Source organism: Aquarana catesbeiana, linkage group LG11, assembly GCF_042186555.1.
Source record: "Aquarana catesbeiana isolate 2022-GZ linkage group LG11, ASM4218655v1, whole genome shotgun sequence".
In the NCBI taxonomy this organism is placed as follows: Eukaryota; Metazoa; Chordata; class Amphibia; order Anura; family Ranidae; genus Aquarana; species Aquarana catesbeiana.
Genome location: NC_133334.1, coordinates 216,577,711 through 216,596,612, shown reverse-complemented (window position 1 = coordinate 216,596,612; position 18,902 = coordinate 216,577,711). Strand labels below are relative to the sequence as shown.

Below are 18,902 nucleotides of genomic sequence, written 5' to 3'. Positions count from 1 at the left end.
AAGAATGTCAGCCAGGACTTCGGCTCTAGTGAACTCGGCCAGGAGAAGCCTTTGGCTTAAGACCTGGTCAGGGGACTCGGCCTCCAAGTTGCGCCTTTGTGGCCTTCCTTTAACTGGCGATCATTTATTTGGCCCAGGTCTACAGGAGGCACTGGAACGCACGGCTGATAAGAAAAAGGCGTTTCCAGAGAAAAAGAAAGTTCAGACAGCCAGAAAATTTTTTCGTGGCCAAAACAGGCAACAGAGTCCTAGAGAAAAGGACAGCAGGCCGAAAAAGCATTGGACTGGGCACAAAGGCAGAGGCAAAGGGGGAGTGCTATTTAACCCTCCTCAACAGCCCGCCAAGCCGCAGTGACTTGTGTTCCCCGGTGGGAGGGAGATTGAGGGCCTTCATCCCACAGTGGGCAGCAGTCACTCTGAGCCCCTTCGTCCTGGACCTAGTGACCAACAGGTACAGGCTGGAGTTTGTTCACCAACCACCAGAACGTTTGTTGGTCACATTTCCTCCACAAGATCGGGAGAAAGCGAGGGCTCTGGGTCTCCAGATCGGAGACTTATTAGATCAAAAAGTCCTGATTCCTGTTCCTCGATCGGAGCGGGGCAAGGGATTCTATTCCCATGTATTTGTGGTCAGAAAGCCGGCAGGAAAGTTTCGACTTATCCTGAATCTCCGGACCTTAAAACAAGTCCATCAGATACAAGCATTTCCGTATGGAGACGGTTTTTACAATCAAAAACCTACTATACCCAAACTGCTTTATGGCCACGTTGGACTTAAGGGATGCTTATCTTCACATCCCTATCCATCCAGCCTTCCAAAAGTTTTTGAGATTGGCAGTGAAGACGGGTATGGGGACCCGACATTTTCAATTTCAGGCCCTCCCCTTCGGTCTTTCCTCAGCCCCACGCATCTTTACGAAGGTGTTGGGGGAAGTGCTGGCTCCTCTAAGATTAAAGGCAATAACGGTTATCCCTTACTTAGATGACCTCCTGATAGTGGCAAAATCATACCAAAGGCTGTTGGAAGATCTCCAGGCTGTACAGGACTTCTTACAGTCCCTAGGCTGGCTAATAAACAAAGAAAAATCGTCCTTGATTCCGGCCCAGAAAGTAACTTATCTGGGTTACGATTTTTGCTCCGTGAACCAAAGAGTTTTTCTTCCTCAAGTCGGTCTCTCTGAGACAGGTGTCGAGGGCAGTGGGTCTTATGACCTCATGTTTTCCCGCAGTACCATGGGCGAGACTCCATCAGCGTCCGTTACAAAGGTTTCTTTTAAGAAACTGGGACGGGGACGTAAGGTCCCTGGAGTCAAGGATCTGGCTTCCCGACAGGATAAAAAGAAGCCTGTGGTGGTGGAGAGCTGGTCAGCACCTAGCAGGAGGTCTCCCATGGTCCTTTCCCATTTCCCGAAGGATTACCACGGATGGAGTTCCTGGGGATGGGGGGCCCACCTCAGCAATGCAGTAGCACAAGGAGAGTGGTCCCCAGAGGAGGCAAGGGCTTCATCCAATCAAAGAGAGCTGCTTGCAGTCCAGAGAGCCCTCCAGTCTTTTCAGATGGAGATCAGGGGTCACAACCTCCAAATCCTGTCAGACAATATAGCGACAGTCGCGTATATCAACAAGCAGGGAGGCACGAGAAGCCAGAGGCTTCAGTCCATTGCCCAGGAGATCCTTTCATGGGCAGAGGGGAATCTAGCCTCCATTTCTGCTGTACACCTGAAGGGGAAAAACAATTGCCTGGCAGATTATCTCAGCCGTCACAGGATAGACCGAGACAACTGGTCCCTTCATCCCGAAGTCTTGCAGACCTCACCAAGAGATGGGGTTATCCGGTAGCGGATTTGTTCGCAAACCGAAACAACCGCAAGACGGAGATATTCTTTTCCATGAACCCGGCAGACCAAGCCTTGGGGATCGATGCTCTGGCAAACCCGTGGCCTCCAGGCCTATGTTATGCCTTTCCGCCAATCAGGCTGATTCCAGAAGTCCTCCGGAAGTTTCGGCTGGAAGAGACAGATCTGATTCTAATTGCCCCGTTTTGGCCCAAGAGGCCATGGTTTTCCCTGCTACAGTCTCTGGTTTCAGAGCCTCCGTGGAGTCTTCCGAAAAGGGAAGACCTATTATTGCAGGGTCCAGTATCACACCCTGAGGTGGTTTCCTTAAACTTGACGGCCTGGTATCTGAAGAAAAGATACTGAGCGCCCAAGGGTTCTCTGACAAAGTAGTCAGGACTCTCGTTAATTGCAGGAAGCCAGTTACTAGAGCCATATATTCCAAAGTTTGGAAAAGGTTTAACTCATGGTTATCTGAAAATGATAGATTAACTCATGATATTCCGTCTATTTTGGAATTTTTCCAAGAGGGTGTCGACAAAGGTCTTTCTGTTAGTACCTTAAAGGTACAGGCGGCAGCTATTAGTGTGTTCCTCCAGTTTTCTCTCCTGGAAAATCCCACTATAGCCAGATTTTTCAAATCTATCTCTAGGGCCAGACCAGTAGTAGTGAGAAGTTGTCCAACTTGGGATCTGTCCCTAGTACTTCAAACTCTGGTAGAATTTCCGTTTGAACCTCTGGAAAGTATGTCAGTTAAGTTACTTACATTAAAAACTGTGTTCCTTATAGCTGTTACCTCAGCTCGTAGGGTAAGTGAGTTGCAGGCCCTATCAGTTAGGGAGCCCTTCCTCACGATTTTTGAGGATCGAGTTGTGTTACGAACCGATCCAGGTTTTTGGCCCAAGGTGGCAAGTACATTCCACCGATCTCAGAACATTGTATTGCCAACCTTTTGTAGTTCGCCACAGGGCGACTTAGAAAGAAAATTTAGTTTTCTAGATGTAAGAAGGATTCTCTTGGTCTATCTTGAGGTCACGAAGACCTTTAGGAAAACTGATGCCTTGTTTGTCCTCTTTTCTGGAGTTCACAAGGGGAATAGTGCATCTAAAGACACATTGGCTAGATGGATAAAGCAAGCCATCTTGGAAGCTTACAAAATTAGGGAGGTCCCTACACCTTTTGTTACTGCGCACTCAACTAGAGCCTTGTCTACGTCTTGGGCTGAGAGGGCTGGTGCCTCACCGGAACAAATTTGCAGGGCTGCCACTTGGTCCAGTTACTCGACCTTCATTAAACATTATCGCCTGGATCTCCTATCAGCTCAGGAGCAGGCGTTTGGTCGTAAGGTCCTTCAGGCAGTTGTCCCTCCCTAGACTGGTAAGTTCTGGCTCATCGTCTCATGGGCTGTCCTGGAAGACGCTTGGAGAAAAGCTGAGTTAGACTTACCGGTAACTCCTTTTCTGAGAGTCTTCCAGGACAGCCGGATTCCCACCCGGTATTGTCTGAAGTTATGTGTATTATGCATATGTTTTGCAGGGTCCTACGGTTCTTGAGAATACTGACATGGGCCTGGAGGACCGCCCTTTTATCTGGTGGGGGTGACGTGTTTCCTGTCCTGGTAGGAGGAGCCCAAGGTCTCATGGGCTGTCCTGGAAGACTCTCAGAAAAGGAGTTACCGGTAAGTCTAACTCAGCTTTTTTTTTCAAAATGTTCAGTCTTTTTTTTTGCTAAATAAAGTGGTGATAAAATACTGCCAAAAGAAATCTCTATTTGTGTGAAAAAAATGATAACCATTTTGTTTGGGTATAGTGTTGCAAGACCTCACAATTGTCAAAGTGTGACTGCACTAAAAGCGGAAAAATTGGCTTGGTCAGGAAGGGGATAAAAGTGGTCAGTAGGCAAGTGGCTAATAAACTCCAGGCGCTAAACGTGGCAAAAGCGATGTACCACTTTTTTCTGCTGCCAGGAGAGTTATGTTTAGGGGTAGCTAGTGTACATGTAGCCTAGGGCCTCATGCATAATGGCTTATTGTAAAATGCTGTTTCTCCTGACAGGAGAAAATTGGCACTAAAAACTCACCTATTCTGCATTTTTTCAAACGCATTTAGCAGCGTTTGGGCGTTTATTTCATTGGCCAGAACTTTAAATTTATTCTGGCTATTGAAATGAATAAAAGCTGAAGTGCTAAACGTGCCTAGAAATTAAGCACGTTTAGCAATGCCAATCTTTTTTTTCTACCAAAACTCTGTTGCTTCTGGACGCACCAGCAGTGGCTTTTTACCTGCCTCTAAACGCTGCAAAAAAAGCCTGTGTGTTGATGCACAATTGATAAAAAGAAAAAAAAACCAAAAAACTATAGTATTCAATATGAGAGCAATAACGGCTCAATAGTTCATACAGCAACAGTTCTTAGAGTGAGGTGGCAGGAGGCAGCTGTCCTCAGAAAAGCCAGCTCTGTAAGCAGATTGAGGAAGGGGGAGACACACAGGAAGCGCCAAACTGAGTGTAGTATATTAGATACAATTTATTAGCAAAGTAAGCAATGCACTTACAGGAAATAACAAAAACAGGCTCATCTGTAAATAGTGCTGTCTGCAGGTATCTCTCTCTGCTTCCTGGTGACCCAGACCAAATTCCTGGTGGCCACAGGATGGATTGAGGCTCCCTTAGCCATCTGCCAGATCCGTGGACGCTTGTTTTGGATGCCGATCTACACCTGCAGACACCACCATTTACAGATGAGCCTGTTTTTATGTTATTTCCTGTAAGTGCATTACTTTGTTAATAAATCATATCTAATATACTACACTCAGGTTGGCGGTTCCTGTGTCTCTCCCCCTTCCTCGTTCATGGACACACAGGCTAACATGCAGGGGAGTTTAGAGGCAGGAAAAAAACATCCAGTGTGCATGAGGCCTGATTGTGTATGTAGTTTTGGATGAAGTAGGGAAGGATTAGAACTTCTGTTACGATTTTGCTGTCTGTCTCCACTAGGTAGATTTCCCCCTCTCTATTTGTCCTGGTTGCTATGATTACTAAAACAGAAATGAAAGAAAAATGTAGATACCAAAATGTATTTACAGCCCAATAGCTTTCTTTAATGGGGAAAATGTGCTGTGTCCATCCAGTTGTTTGAGGGCAGTGAGATGTCTTCCCATCCTGGTCACCCTAGGCTAAACCAAAGAAATAGGAATTCTACTGGCACTAACCTGGAGGTCCAGTGCTACATATAAAGTAAAGGGATCAGTCTGCATACATTCTGAGGATCTTCTGGGACGGTCCTTCCGTGGAATTATAGATCCGCCCCGCTGATAGACTGGTATCTGGAAATAAAGTGCGACTGTTACAAAAGAGAAAATTGGCTGCACAGAACAGATGCAAGCGGGGGAGCAGAGAGTACAGAATATACATTATGTGAACCGTTTGCTCATACTTACTGAGCTGCTGGTAACTGGCAAGTAAAACTTCTGTGGTGCCTTATAGCTCTGATAGCTACGTACATCATACCAGACCTACAGGCAAAAAAAATGGTGCTCTTAGAAATCATTAATGGCTGAAGTGTTATTAGAGGGTGTCAGGAAATGACAACATCGTTGTTACCTCTCCGGCCCCCGGCAGATATATTTCAACTTCACGAGCATTGGCTTCTGTTACAGGGTGGACCAGGAGTGCGGAGCCTATATAAAGACATGAAGGGAAATAACCAATAAATTAACCCAAATGCTACCATAGCGATCCAACTTTCCCACCTTAATTCTACCATGCTCTGACAATTAATGCAAACACATAATACATTACCAAAAGAAAAAAAAAAAAAAAAAAAAAAGTACACTCAGATTACTTACCAAGCATGTACTGATCATCCATTGCAAAGGTAGACACATCAGTAGGAAATTCAACCCAGAGAGGTCTGAAATAGACAACATATAGTACTGTAAGATACCATATGAATAGCACTTCCCACTACATTTTGCACAGGGACCCAGCTCACCTCATGACAGGCTCTGCATCACGATGGGCATTGTAGAACAATGTATACCAGTAGGGAAGAAGAGCATATCTTTCACGAAGAGCTGTACGTATCAGGTCTGTATTGGTCTCTCCATGCAACCAGGGCTCCCGACGAGGTGTATCCAAATGGGCGTGAGCACGAAAGAAAGGCTGATAAGCACCAGCTTGATACCAGCGAAGCAGTAGTTCAGGCTCTGGGCTTTTAAAGAAGCCACCAACATCAGCTGTGAAGGGAAAGAATATAGCAGTATGTTAGATAGCCGTTTGAACAATCAAAGCAAAACAAAATGGCAAAGTATCTTTATTAACACCAACCTCCACAGAATGAAATGCCAGCAAGACCCAAACTTAGACACATGGGGATGGAGATCTTCAAATGCTCCCACTCAGCAGCATTATCACCTGTCCATACAGCACCTGATAAACAAAACTCAGAGTCACACTTAAAGCATTTGTTACCCCAACACTTCATATTCCTGATATGTGCATGCTGTACCATGCACTTGCATGAGAAGGTATCCTGTTCTCTTTGTATTGCTTCCTTTATGCGAAATCCCTGGTGTTCCTGCCAGTCCCTCTGCTTTCCTATTAAAAACTGACCACACTAAGCAGGTGAGCACACCACAGTCAGTTCTCTAGCTATGCTGGGAACTCTGTGTACTCTCCTCCAATGACCAGACTTGTCCTGACATGCCCCTGCTGCACAGCCATTCACTGGGAAGCTCAGTGTGCTGCAGCCTCTCCTCCCCCCAGCTCTTATGCAGCGGAGAACAGAGGAAATGTTATCAGAAAAAAAAAAAAAAAAAGGCATTTATGTTTTTATATCTATACAAAAATATTTTGCCTTTCATTTCTATTTTAAACGGTTTGGGTTTTCACAAGGTGATCGTTTACAATCACTTTAAGACCTGTACATTCATCCAGATCTTTACTTTCTGTATACATCTTCTGTACAGTCTTACCATAACGTTGTGAACCTGCAAAGAACGCTCGAGTTAAGACAAAAGGTCTTTCCTTTCCTCCAGAGCGATGGATCAAACCCTCAGCAGTGGCTCGGTGCTGTAATGCAAGAAGTGAATTTCAAATAAACGTGATGCAACAGTAACAACTGTATTTTTTATAGTACATCAAGAGTAGCAGATGAAATTGTATAGTAACCAGAGTACCTTGCATGAGTAGGTCAGTAGTGCCACAGCTGTAACCTAAATTATATATGATCGTCCTGAGCCATGTCAAGATTATTTTGTACATAGAAATTGGAACTAATTCTGCCATGAGAAAAATAAGGGGGCTACCAGTAAAAAGACTTTATGAAAATGCTTGTTGCTTGACGGTTACAATGGCCCAAAGGTTCGTTTGCGATACTGACTTTGAGCAAGTAACCTAATCAGGAAAGTCCAAGAAAAGTCAGAAGTTCTGTAGATGTATTTCAGGTCAACAACTTAAAAACAAGTGGGTCAAGCAGGATAGTCTAGGAGCATTTTCAGGAGAAGTCATACAGAATACACTTGGTTTCTCTCGTGACAGATTCCTTTAACAGAAGCACAGCCTATCACAGCAATTAAAACAATCACATATTTTCACAGCCAAAATAGCAATCTCACTTGTTAACATTCATCCTAGCAAAGTGCACTGATATTTATTGTGAACGGCACCCCAACACACAGTAGCTGCTGTACAGTAATGGGAAAAAGGGTCATGTGCGTTTTCTGGCCCTTTATTGTGTTGACGCACTTTATATTAAAAGGTAACTAATTCATTAACCACTTCCCATCTGGGCCAATTCTGGCACTTCACTCCCACATGTAAAAGTCATTTTGTTTCTAGAAAATTACTCAGAACCCCCAATCATTATATATATTTTTTTTAGCTGAGACCCTAGGGCATAAATTGGTGGTCGTTGCAACTTTTTATGTAACACGGCATTTGTGCAGCGATTTTTCAAACGCTTTTTCATTTTTTTTTTTTTTAAACAAACCGTTTCAGGAATTAAAAAATAGAAAAAACCCAGTAAAGTTAGCCCATTTTTTTTTAAAATGTGAAAGATGATGTTACGCCAAGTAAACAGATACCGAACATGTCACTTTAAAATTGCACACTCGTGGAATGGCACCAAACTTTGGTACTTAAAAATCTCCAGGTCTTGGGCTAGAATTGTTGCTCTTGCTCCACTGCACGCAGCGATACCCCACATGTGTGATTTGAACGCTGTTTACATATGTGGGTGCGACTTATGTACGCATTCGCTTCTGTGTGCGGTGTGTCAAAAAAAAAAAAAAATTATTCTTTATTTTACTTTTAAGGTTTGTATTTTTACATTAAAATTATTTTTTTTTTATTACTTTTATTCCTATTACAAGGAATGCAAAAGTCCCTTGTAATAAAATTAGTGCAAATAGACAAGTCCTCTTTATGGAGAGATGTGGGGTCTCTATAAGGCCCCATATCTGTCCTTCAGGCTGGAAAGATTGAGATAAAAAGATAAATAAAACTCTTGGCCTTTCCAGCCGCATCCCTGGCATTGTTTACCTCCGCCGGCCCGGACATGATGTCAGAATGCACCTGGACCTCCAAGGGTCATAGAGAAGTCACCAGAAATCTCCATGCTCAACTTCCGTCAGCGACCAATACGTTCTTTGGGTCGCCGATCACAGCGGCGAACCGGGAGAAGCACCGGAGGGCAGTGGGAGGGGACCACACACACATCCCGTCCTGCTGCCTGTAAGAACGATCAAGTGGCTGAACTGCCGCTACGATTGTTCTTACGCTGCACAGAATCGCCAGCTGACAAAGATTTCTGGATGATGCCTGTAGGTGGGCATCATTCAGATAGCCCCACTCAAAGTCCAGGATGTCATATGATGGCCTATGGGTGGGAAGTGGTTAAGAATAAGCTGCCTTAACGCAAGTCAATGCTCCATAACAGACTAAATAGAAGTTTGAATGGACCCTAAAAGCAACTGAATTTTAATTTAACAAAATCGCAGACTTCTTCACCATTTAGACTGCCTACTGCACTTTTTTTGCATTGCACACTCCTCTAATTTTCCTGGACAAAAATGATCAGTTTTCAAGTTTTATACTCACCACATAGAGTCCATATATATTATGTACATCGCGATGCTCCCATTCACCCCAATGTACAGCATCTTTGTGCATTGTCACTTCTGGACCGTTAAACACAGATGGCTCATTCATATCATTCCAAACAAATAAATTATCCATAGACCCCTGGTGGCAAAAGGCAAGAAGAGGAGTAAATGTATAAATAAATAAATAAATAAATAAAAAAGGCTGCAGAATCAGAATAGACTGAAGTGCAGGTAGCTTACCTCATACTGGTCATACGAGAACATGCTGGACCACCAGGCCCTCATATCTGGATTAGTGAAGTCAGGATAGGCAGCAGACCCTGAAGAATAAAAAGAAGGGGGACAACATGTCCTGGTGAACAGCTTAACCAAGTATTCTTATGTTGGGCTGTTCGCTTTTAGAACCTCAGCAGATGCAATTTCACCTACACACCTATGCTTTGCAGAAATGTTTTCATTCTGAATTTTTTTTATTCTTGCAGGAAAAAATAATTAATTGGCCAAGGATTTGTGTGAACTAGGGAGAAGTGCACTTTTAGCGCACTGTACAGAGCACATTTCCACCATCTGGGTCAGAGCATGTTTGAAATAGGAAACACTTACCTGAAACAGCTCCCCAGCAAACACAAATGGCACAGCAAAGGCTGGCGAAGACTTAAAAGCTAGGCTCTACAGGGGGCATGGCCGCAGCATGAGAGAATGAAGACATGCTCTCACTGAGCTCCGGGAGACCCACTCACAGATCTGCAACTGCAGTAGTTATCCAGGGAAGATAGTCACCCTCAGCTATGCCCCTAAAGAGGAAGCCCTCCCCCACGAGCACAGCGGATCCCTCGGAGCTGCTCTGGCTCCTTAGATGTGCACTTTACAGAGACCCGCTGGGGAACAGCGGGATCATCCAAGATGTCGCCGGTGAGCACGCTGCCTGTGCAGCTTCCCCTATCCCTTCACCATGCCTCCCTCTGCCCTCGCTTCCTCCCCCCTCCTCTCCCTCCTGCTTGGACAGACAAGAGAGACACTCTGACATTGGGGATGCCCTGGGGGATAGAGATCTGCGCTCCCACAACCTCTCCCTCCCCACCCAGGCTGACCTGGAGCTCCTCGCACACAGGGTGGAGAAGGCCTTGAGACAGGACATTGAGGCCCTGCAAGCTGACACTGTGGACATTGGGGGTAGAGTTGAAGCTCTGGAAGCACCTTAATCCCACACTTCAGGCCCTTACTGAGAAGTGTAAGATACGGGACCACAGAATTCCCTATTGGATCAGATGGATGATCTGGAAAACTGGAGCCGCAGAGTGAATAGGGGACTACCTGAAGCCACTGTTGCCCGGGACATAGTCCCTACCCTACAGGGTGTTTTCAAGCAAGTGGAAAAAATTATCCGCACTCCGGTTGTCCGCCTACGGAGTGCGTAGGCGGACAGTTTGTTCCATCGGTCCCACAGTAAACCCTTTGATATCTGAGTTCAGTCATATTTTATGTGGCTCAAGGGTGAGAGCAAATATGAGAGGGGACGGGGGCTAGAGATGTAAAATTTCCAGAAATTTTGAAGCTCGGAAAAAACGTTTTTCTGTTTTTTTTGGGGAAAAAAAAAATTGAAAAAAAATCTACATTAGCACTTTTTTTGTCTTTTTAAGATTGAAAGTCATTCTGTTTACTTTAGGAACATAAAATATGACTATGGACAATTTGACTTGGCATAAAATTATCATATATTATTTTAAAACTAGCATATTAAAAATATAGTGTATCCAAACAATTATCACAAACAGAATTTATTTTATAATATTTGTGACAAAGGGAGCAACAATCTCCTAAACTGCTTACTAGTTTATGTGGAACAGCCAAAAAGCCTCCACAAAACAAATTTTCAAAACCAAAAAGTAACAATTTTTCATATTTCCTCTCCACAGTGTTAAATAAAAACCCCATTCTCATAAAAAGAATTAAAGATGGGGGGGAAGTGTTAAGAAGAGAGTGGGACTAAGTTTCAATGGACATTTAATCAGAATCATTTTCTGAGCTGAAATTGTCAGTATCCGTCTGCTTCTGCAGCTACTCTTTTTTGTCCGTCATCACAATTAGGAACTTCTAAAAACTTAAGGTTTGACCGGACCGGTTCTTGTTACAATAGCAGCACAGCATCTCCTAAAGGAAGAAATGCATACTGTTCTTGCATTGGAGGGTTCAGTTTGTTACCTAGGACTTGCTTGTCCTCATTCAGTGCACAGAAATTAGAATAATCCGATATACATTTTTTTTTTTTTAGAAATGATTTGGAAAATATTTGAACACCCTGTCTTAAAATTTTTTATACATGTTAAAATAAAATATTCCACAATTTATTTTTTTCTTTTTTAAATTTTTCGGAACAACACAAAAAAGCCTTCAGGAAAAAACACTTTTTTCCAAATTTTTCCGGGCCTTCACATCTCTACAGGGGGCACCCCTGTCTCTTCCCATTATGGAAAGGGAACGTGTCTGAAAGGACACCATTTACCTTAACTCTGGCTTCCGGAGAGCAATACAAGGAAGCTATACAGGAGGAGCATATTAGAACCCAGGCCCAGCTTAGTCAAGACCGTCCGAAGGCAAGTCTAATCCACCCTGTCAAATGCCTTTTTGGCATTCATGGAAAGCAGAAGACAGGGTGGATGGTCAGTCTGTAGTTCAGCCCAGAGGATTGGCTGGATCACCTGACTAGAATTGTCTCCCGCCTCCCTGCTAGCAATAAACCCTGTTTGATTGGGGTGGACTATCGTCGATAAGATTGATTTAAGACGGTTAGCCAAAATCTGTGCCAATATTTGAATATCTGTGTTAAGGAGCGAAATTGGCCTGAAATTACCGGGAATGGTGTGGTCTTTCACCTCTTTCGGGATGACCGTAATGTGGGCTAACAAGGCCTCCTTAGGTACAAAGGAACCCGGCGCTAGCGCATTATAGTAATTACACATCTGGCTTGACAAAAGCGAGTGAAATTTGCAGTAGTAACTGTTTGTAAAACCATCTGGCCCTGGACTCTTCCTCTTCGGAAGGTCTTTTATAACCGCCGCAAGTTCTGTCAGGGAAATGGGAGCGTCCAGCTGAGTCCTGGGAGGGGATCTGAGGGAATTGAGCTTCCTCTAGGTATTACAAAATACTGTCTTTTGTGGCTCAATGGAAGAGAGGAGCTCCTGGGTAGAATTTTAAAAAAAAACAAAAACAAAAAAAAAACAACACCACGTAAGGCACGTTTAGCGCTCATTTTAAATAGTCAAAATAAATTAGGAACCTGGCAAATTAAGTTGATAAATGCCCAGGACCCCTGAATGCATTCGAAAAATGGGGCTTTAGGAGCATTTTTAATGCTGCTTTTCTCTGGTCAGAAAGATGTTAAGAGCCTAGTGTACATGAGGACCTAATTTAAAGGAAAAGTCCAGCCTGGGCGCATTCAGCTGGGCTTCTCCTATGGGTCACAGGAGTGCAATTCATTTTGTACTCCTGTGACCAGTTTTCAGCAGAGAGTGGTCTGAAGTCTGCTCTCTGCTAACGTCACCAGGATCAGTCCAGGCACCGAGTCATGCCGACCTTAGACATCTGGATCTGCCAGGTGCCTGGACTGTTGGCAGTCTCGGCCTCATTGAGCCGCTGAGACATAACTGCCCACAGCAGCCATGGGTGTAGGCCCTTTGCTGCTTGTAAAAGTGATCAGGTAGCCGTTTAGCCCCTCGGATCACTTTTACAAGAAATTGCATAGTCGGCTGAAAAGAATGATAATCAGCATCATGGCTGCTGCAGCTATGGTCTTGATATCACCACTTCCCAAAGATGTATTATACACACGTTGATCAATAAGTGGTTAAACACAATAAATGATTCCTGATGCCTGAAATATTAAGTATACCTTGTCATTCCAAAAAACCACTAAAGCCTACCTGGCCAGCACCAGCCCTCATAGTCACTTGCATCTTTGGTTTTAACATAGAAGTTGCGGGATCGAATTTCGCTATGAATCCGGTAACCGCTATCAATCTTGATATGAGGGTCCACAATAGCTACCATCTGTAGTACCACAAGAAATAAGGAAAATACATGAACAAATTCGGCATTTACCCACAAAACCAGAAATAAATTGATAACCAAGTTTTTAAACTGAACAGTTAATCCACATTTAAGTATAAAGATATGAAAAGGCAGCATGACATGGAAACAAACTCACCTTCCGCCTCTTCTCCTTCAAGCCAGTAAGCATATTTTTTGGTGTGGGAAACTTATTAGCGTCCCAAGTAAAGTATCTCTTTCCATCAGCATGCTCAATATCCAACCAGATAAAGTCATAAGGAAGATCATGTTCATCGAACCCAGCGTCTACATTGCGCACATCCTCCTCATCATTGTAGTTCCATCGGCACTGGTGGTATCCAAGTGAAAAATATGGTGGCAGAGCTTGGGTCCCTGCGTGTAAACAAATAACAGCAAGACAGTTTTAAGTGTCTATGCAGATGCACATTGTGGCCTTTTATCCAGAACAGAGTCTAACTTAAAGTAATTGTAAATTTTTTTCTATAAAAGAAAAAACGGACACATTTTTACTTACCTGCTCAGTGCAATGGAATTACATAGAGTGGCCCTGATCCTCCTATTATTGAGTCCCCCGCCGGCGATCCTGGCTTCTCTGGCAAGTGCTCCCATAGAAAGCTATAGACACATGCAATGGGACTCAATGCCGCCTCCCAGTCACTGGCTCTGATTGACAGCAGCGGGAGCCCTAGGCTCCTGCTGCATCAGCAAAGCCAGTCAGACAAGGAAGAAAGGGGAGAGAAGAGCTGCAGATGGGCACAGCGCAGGATCAAATGAGAGCTCAGATAAGTAAGGTGGGGTGAAGGGGCGATACAGATGCCTATACTTTTTTACCTTAAATACAAAGAAAGTGTTAAGGTAAAAGATGTTTAGGCTTTATAACCACTTTAAATTTTTCAGCTGTAATTTTTCATTGGAAGATTCAATTATTTTTTCTATTAAAAAGAGGCATAATGGTCTGAATATTTGGTTGGTTATAATTACTATATACAGTACTTCCATAAAAAACAGCATAGCAGAACTCTTTAGAGCTTTCCAACAAAACAAAATATACGTAAAATTTGAGGATCAGTAAAGGTTTACTTTAAAAAGGGTCTTTCTCAAGGCGATACTTCTTTGCAAGTAAACAAAAACAGGACAATAGGTAAAGTTATACATGTTATATATATTTGAATACCTGTGAGACTGGCATATTGCTTAAACACGTCACTTGGAGAAGGTCCTAGCAGGAGGAATACATCAATGATGCCACTCTCGGACATCCAGTGCACGTCTGTCTGAGGGGTCTCTCCACCTCCCTGCATATACTGCAGCATCTTCCCAAAGAGAGTCTAATGACAGAATGGTAAAATGATCGAGTGCTTGAGATTTCAGTATTTTCTCTTTAAATTTAGTATCCTATTTGCTCACCTTTCCAGCAGTGTTGGAGCTAATATCTACCCAGGTTTCAGCAGCATTGAGCCAGAAGATACCTAAAGTGCGGTGAATGTTGTGAGCTAGCAGCAGTGGCACAGCCCCATATAAGGCCATGGTGTTATACAGTTCATACTGAAAGACATCCAAGTTATACAAGCGGTAGGGATCTGTGCTCCTGAAAAACCAAGGGCAGATTTTTTAAAAATAACACTGGAAAACAACTTTCTACTGGAAGTTGTGAACAAACAAGCCAGTTGAATTACATAAGAAGCTACCTGTCTGTACTGTACGAATATGAGGAAAAAAGGTAAAGAATTTTGCACTTCTTACTCTGTTGTGCGCAGTCTTAAATTGTCTGCATGTTCTGGAATGCCATAAACGTGTTCAAATCCCGGTAAGGAGAAGTCTAGACCCAATGAAGAAGGACCTGTAGAGGGTTTACATAAAGATGCAAGACTATTACCTACAAAAAAAAAATAATCTAACAGTTTTGAATAACGCAGGCAATAACTGTCCAATCCTGTCCCAATATAAACCCCTGCTGGGCATCAGACGTGTACCTTTATCAAACACAGATTTTAAAACTTTTGAGCAATCCTAATGCCTTCTGGCTGACTTGTAAGGTGTTAAAGGATAAGTTCACCTTTCATAACAGGTTATGAATACACTGGCACCCACACAACCCCCTGACCATCGCTGAGAGACTGGGGATATTCTCCGGGTCTACTGCCACAATTTAAAAAAATGGCATGGCTGTGCGAGGTTCTCCCCACCCAGCCGTGTCACTCATTCACAGTCCTCTGAATGGAAAACTACAAAAGTCCAGCAGCCTTTGCGGCTGTCAGTTTGTAGTTTTCAGTGAACTACCATGGCGCTGTGAGTGCTGTGGTAGTTTACTGAGTCTTCTTGTCAATGTATCAGCTTCTTCGTACAAGGTACAAGCAAGCTGATACACCAACAGATATGCAGGAGACCTGCATGGCATCAGCGATCTGCTGATCACTGGTGCAATTGCTTTACAGGCCTCCCAAAACAAAACAATGATAAATGCACATTTTTTTTTACCTGCAAAAAAAACAAAAAAACAAAACATTTATTTTTTGACAAAAGCCACACTAGCAGCATGTCCTGAAACTGCAAATAGGCAGATTTCTTCCCCCCCTAGTGGTTATGTGCAGGATGCATTATTGGATACCTATACCAAAAATTGAAGACTGTCATCTTGTAGGAATATACAGTGGGGAAATTTTTTGATGCCCTGCGGATTTTGTAAGTTTGCCCACTTACAAAAATATTATAGACCCTTCATTTCTATCATAGTTACATAGTTAGTAAGGTGGAATAAAGACACCAGTCCATCCACTTCAACCTGAGTGAGTGTTGGTGCGTGTCTACAATTGTCCCTTATCCCTGTACATTGTGTCTCATTAAGATACTCCTCTATTATATATTATTTAATTAAGGTACCCATGTAGCGCCGTCAATTTACGCAGTGCTCCACGCATACATTGCACGCTCACATCGGTCCCTACCCTCAAGGAGCCCACAATCCAAGGTCCCCAACTCACATTCATATACTAGGGCCAATTTTGGGAGGATGCCAATTAACCTACCATAGGTGCATTTTAAATGATAGAGACAGAATATAACCAAAAATCTAGAAAAAACACATAAAACAAATGCTATAAATTAGGTAGCAGTTCAGCGAGTAAAATAATTATTTGATCCCCAAACAAAACAAGACGTTTCTTGTAGTTGGTGACCAGGTTTGCACACATCTTAGGAGGGATTTTTGCTGTCAAAAGAACACGTGTCTCCAGAGAGGCAAGGTTCTCGTGGACATTGCTGGGTCGAGAGGGGGCATAGAATGCATTAAGGTAAAAATCCTTGTGCCTTTACAACCACTTTAAGCCGTTCTGCTCTGTAGCTTAAAGTGGAACTTTAGTCAGAAAATGAAGTCCTGCTATAGCTATGTAAATAAAAATAAGTGTCTATAAGGTTTAAAATGCAGTAATAAACGGTCTCGCCCTGCACAAGCTCAGATGCTCTACACTTTAAAGCACTGTCGAATTTGTAGAGGCCAATCTGCTGACGGCCTCAAAGCAGAATTAAACCCTCCTATCCTTTACAGCAAAAGAAGCTGCTTCTGTTTGATCTTCAACTGCCATGGTACTGCAAATGTAATCAGTTATGGTTTAACAGTGTGGTTGAGAGATAGTTAGCATTCCAGGAATGTAACTTTTTTGAAACCGTTAAATTGATGGGTTTAATTCCGCTTTATAACTTACAGCTGGGGCTCTGGGCTTCAGCTAAAATGGCAGCCTCCTTGTCAGCACCATGCTGTCTGACATACTTTGATTTAAAAATCAAAATATGCTATCAAAATACAATAGTCACAGAAGACTAATGGTTCATTTGCAAAAAAAGGGGTAGTGGCGCTGTTATATAGTATGAGATTAGTCCATCAATAGGTCCTTGAAGTGGATACTCAGTACGTGTAGAGAAAGAAAAATGAAGAGGGAGGGACCTGTATAGATTACTTTAGCAGTCCAAAGAACCTAGGCAGCCTTTGAGGGGGAGTCGAAAGCAAACTCCAGATATGCAAAGGGAAAAGAAACACAGACGCCTCTAGGTTAGAACTGGAGAAATTTTAATGAGATACGAGAGCTTGAAGAAGGAGTGCGCCCCAAGTCCCATATGCCGATGCGCATTCTCCGAAACACCGTCGCGACCCACGTCATCACACCCGGCACTGCATTCCAGCCCTCACCATTGGCCTGATCCAAGCCTCGGTTTCACCGCCGTGGTCCCAGAGATACTGCTGGCTAGGATTTCTCCCCTACAGGCGCAAATCAGCTGTTTGGAATGCCCCTCTGCAGTGAACGCCACACCAGTGTGGATAGACTTGCGCCTTATCCCTAACCTCCATGTAAGTGGATAATGCACCCGTATCGCATTAGAATGTTTACAGTTCTAACCTAGATGCGCCCGTGTTTCTGTTCTCTTTTAATAGTTAATTTGCACTGCACAGCATGGGTGGAGGAATCTGATACTACTGTATGTGAAAAGCCAGCCTTAGGCAGGACATAGATTATGCGATTGTTTTTCCTTCAACCACAGGAAAGAAAAGAGCTAGATTCCTGACTGAATCACTCCCTTGGAGCTATTGTGTTCTCACAACAGGGAGCATGGGGAGCCTCCTTGCCAGGAGAACACAGCGATTACTGCCAGTAGCTGTAGCTGCTGGCAATAATTGCATGCTAAAAATTGGACATATGCTGGTTGTACCAAAGCTGATCGATGGATTGACTTGGGTACATTCAGCCTACCCATAGTTGGATCGAATCCTGGCCAGTCCCTGTTGAACTCCCTGCAGAGTTTTGATCCTTCTAAGGCCAGCTTTAAGCCCCGTACACATGGGCCGAATGTCGGGAGACGTTGGCTGGTTCAACACAAACACACACACGGCCCGTGTGCATGTCAGTCTGTCCAACAGAAGCCAGCGTCTGATGGACAGACATGCTGGAAAGTTAGTGCAGCGGCTCTGACCAGAGCTGACAGTTTTTTTTTTTTAGTTCAACCCAAATCTCAGTGTGTACCAGGCATTAGTATCACAAGATTTGAAAGCTGTGCCCAAGGATCTCCCTGCTTCATTCATTCTGTAGATCTGTTCTTTTTCCACTTCCCTGCTGCTTTGCGATAATCAGTCATCAGATCACCAGTCATTGGGTAGAGCTCCGACATGAGGAAGTAGAACCCCCTCTACCAAGATGCTTATCTCCACACATACAGTGTGTGGAATGAGGCATGGTAAGTTAGTAAAAGGGACTGGACTATTAAAAGCAACATCATTTTGATCATTCTGGTAAGTCACGCACAGTGCTTCTGAACTCTTTACACGATTACAGGTGTGTCAAATAAATACTTTCCTGCTGTGCAGCATTATTCCTCCTACTGGGCACTACATCCTGTTTTTTTTATTTATTTTTACACAGGCTACCGCTAAGTATTTAGCTTTCTTTAAAGCATATGCTTATTTCAGTTTTCTTTGCTTCCATAGAGTTACTTTTAAAGTCATCAGTATCTGTATACAGAAGCAAATAGCCTTCATTTAGTACAATTTCTGAAACAAAGCCTTTGCGGAACACAGCCTTCAAACAAATTCAATCACTATAACCATAATCACCAATAGGAGGTACCACCAGGCCTTTTAAGTAACTCTGTGTGGCGGGATAGCAGGCCATTTGCACTGTGTGTCTCTCCCTCCAGCAGCTGAAATCCGGTTTCTCCCCCTCGCCGGCTGCTGCTGGAGGGAGACACCGTGCATCCTTCTGTAATGGTCCACCCGTCCTGCTGCACCAATCCCCCTCCCTGTGCTGCCCACATCAGATTCTCCGCCCGCCCCCGCCCCCCCCCCCCCCCCCCCCATGTGCCCTGGCCCCCCTCGACCCCCCGTAGCACCACCGGGTTCCCTCTCATGGCG

General features: G+C 43.7%; 1 protein-coding gene across 2 annotated transcripts in view; it reads right to left on the bottom strand.

Annotated features, from left to right (window-relative positions):
- GANAB (glucosidase II alpha subunit) overlaps positions 1-18,902 on the bottom strand; it is a 69,739-nt gene that overhangs the window by 12,694 nt on the left and 38,143 nt on the right. For both annotated transcript variants that reach the window (XM_073605297.1, XM_073605298.1), the window contains 14 exons: positions 14,750-14,846; positions 14,414-14,594; positions 14,181-14,334; positions 13,143-13,378; positions 12,859-12,985; positions 9,179-9,258; positions 8,934-9,077; positions 6,809-6,905; positions 6,162-6,263; positions 5,827-6,070; positions 5,681-5,745; positions 5,436-5,512; positions 5,273-5,347; positions 5,045-5,158 (listed from right to left, as the gene is read on the bottom strand). In XM_073605297.1, the coding sequence (XP_073461398.1) occupies positions 5,045-5,158; positions 5,273-5,347; positions 5,436-5,512; positions 5,681-5,745; positions 5,827-6,070; positions 6,162-6,263; positions 6,809-6,905; positions 8,934-9,077; positions 9,179-9,258; positions 12,859-12,985; positions 13,143-13,378; positions 14,181-14,334; positions 14,414-14,594; positions 14,750-14,846 (1,793 nt within the window). The remainder of the gene's footprint in view (positions 1-5,044; positions 5,159-5,272; positions 5,348-5,435; positions 5,513-5,680; positions 5,746-5,826; positions 6,071-6,161; positions 6,264-6,808; positions 6,906-8,933; positions 9,078-9,178; positions 9,259-12,858; positions 12,986-13,142; positions 13,379-14,180; positions 14,335-14,413; positions 14,595-14,749; positions 14,847-18,902) is intronic.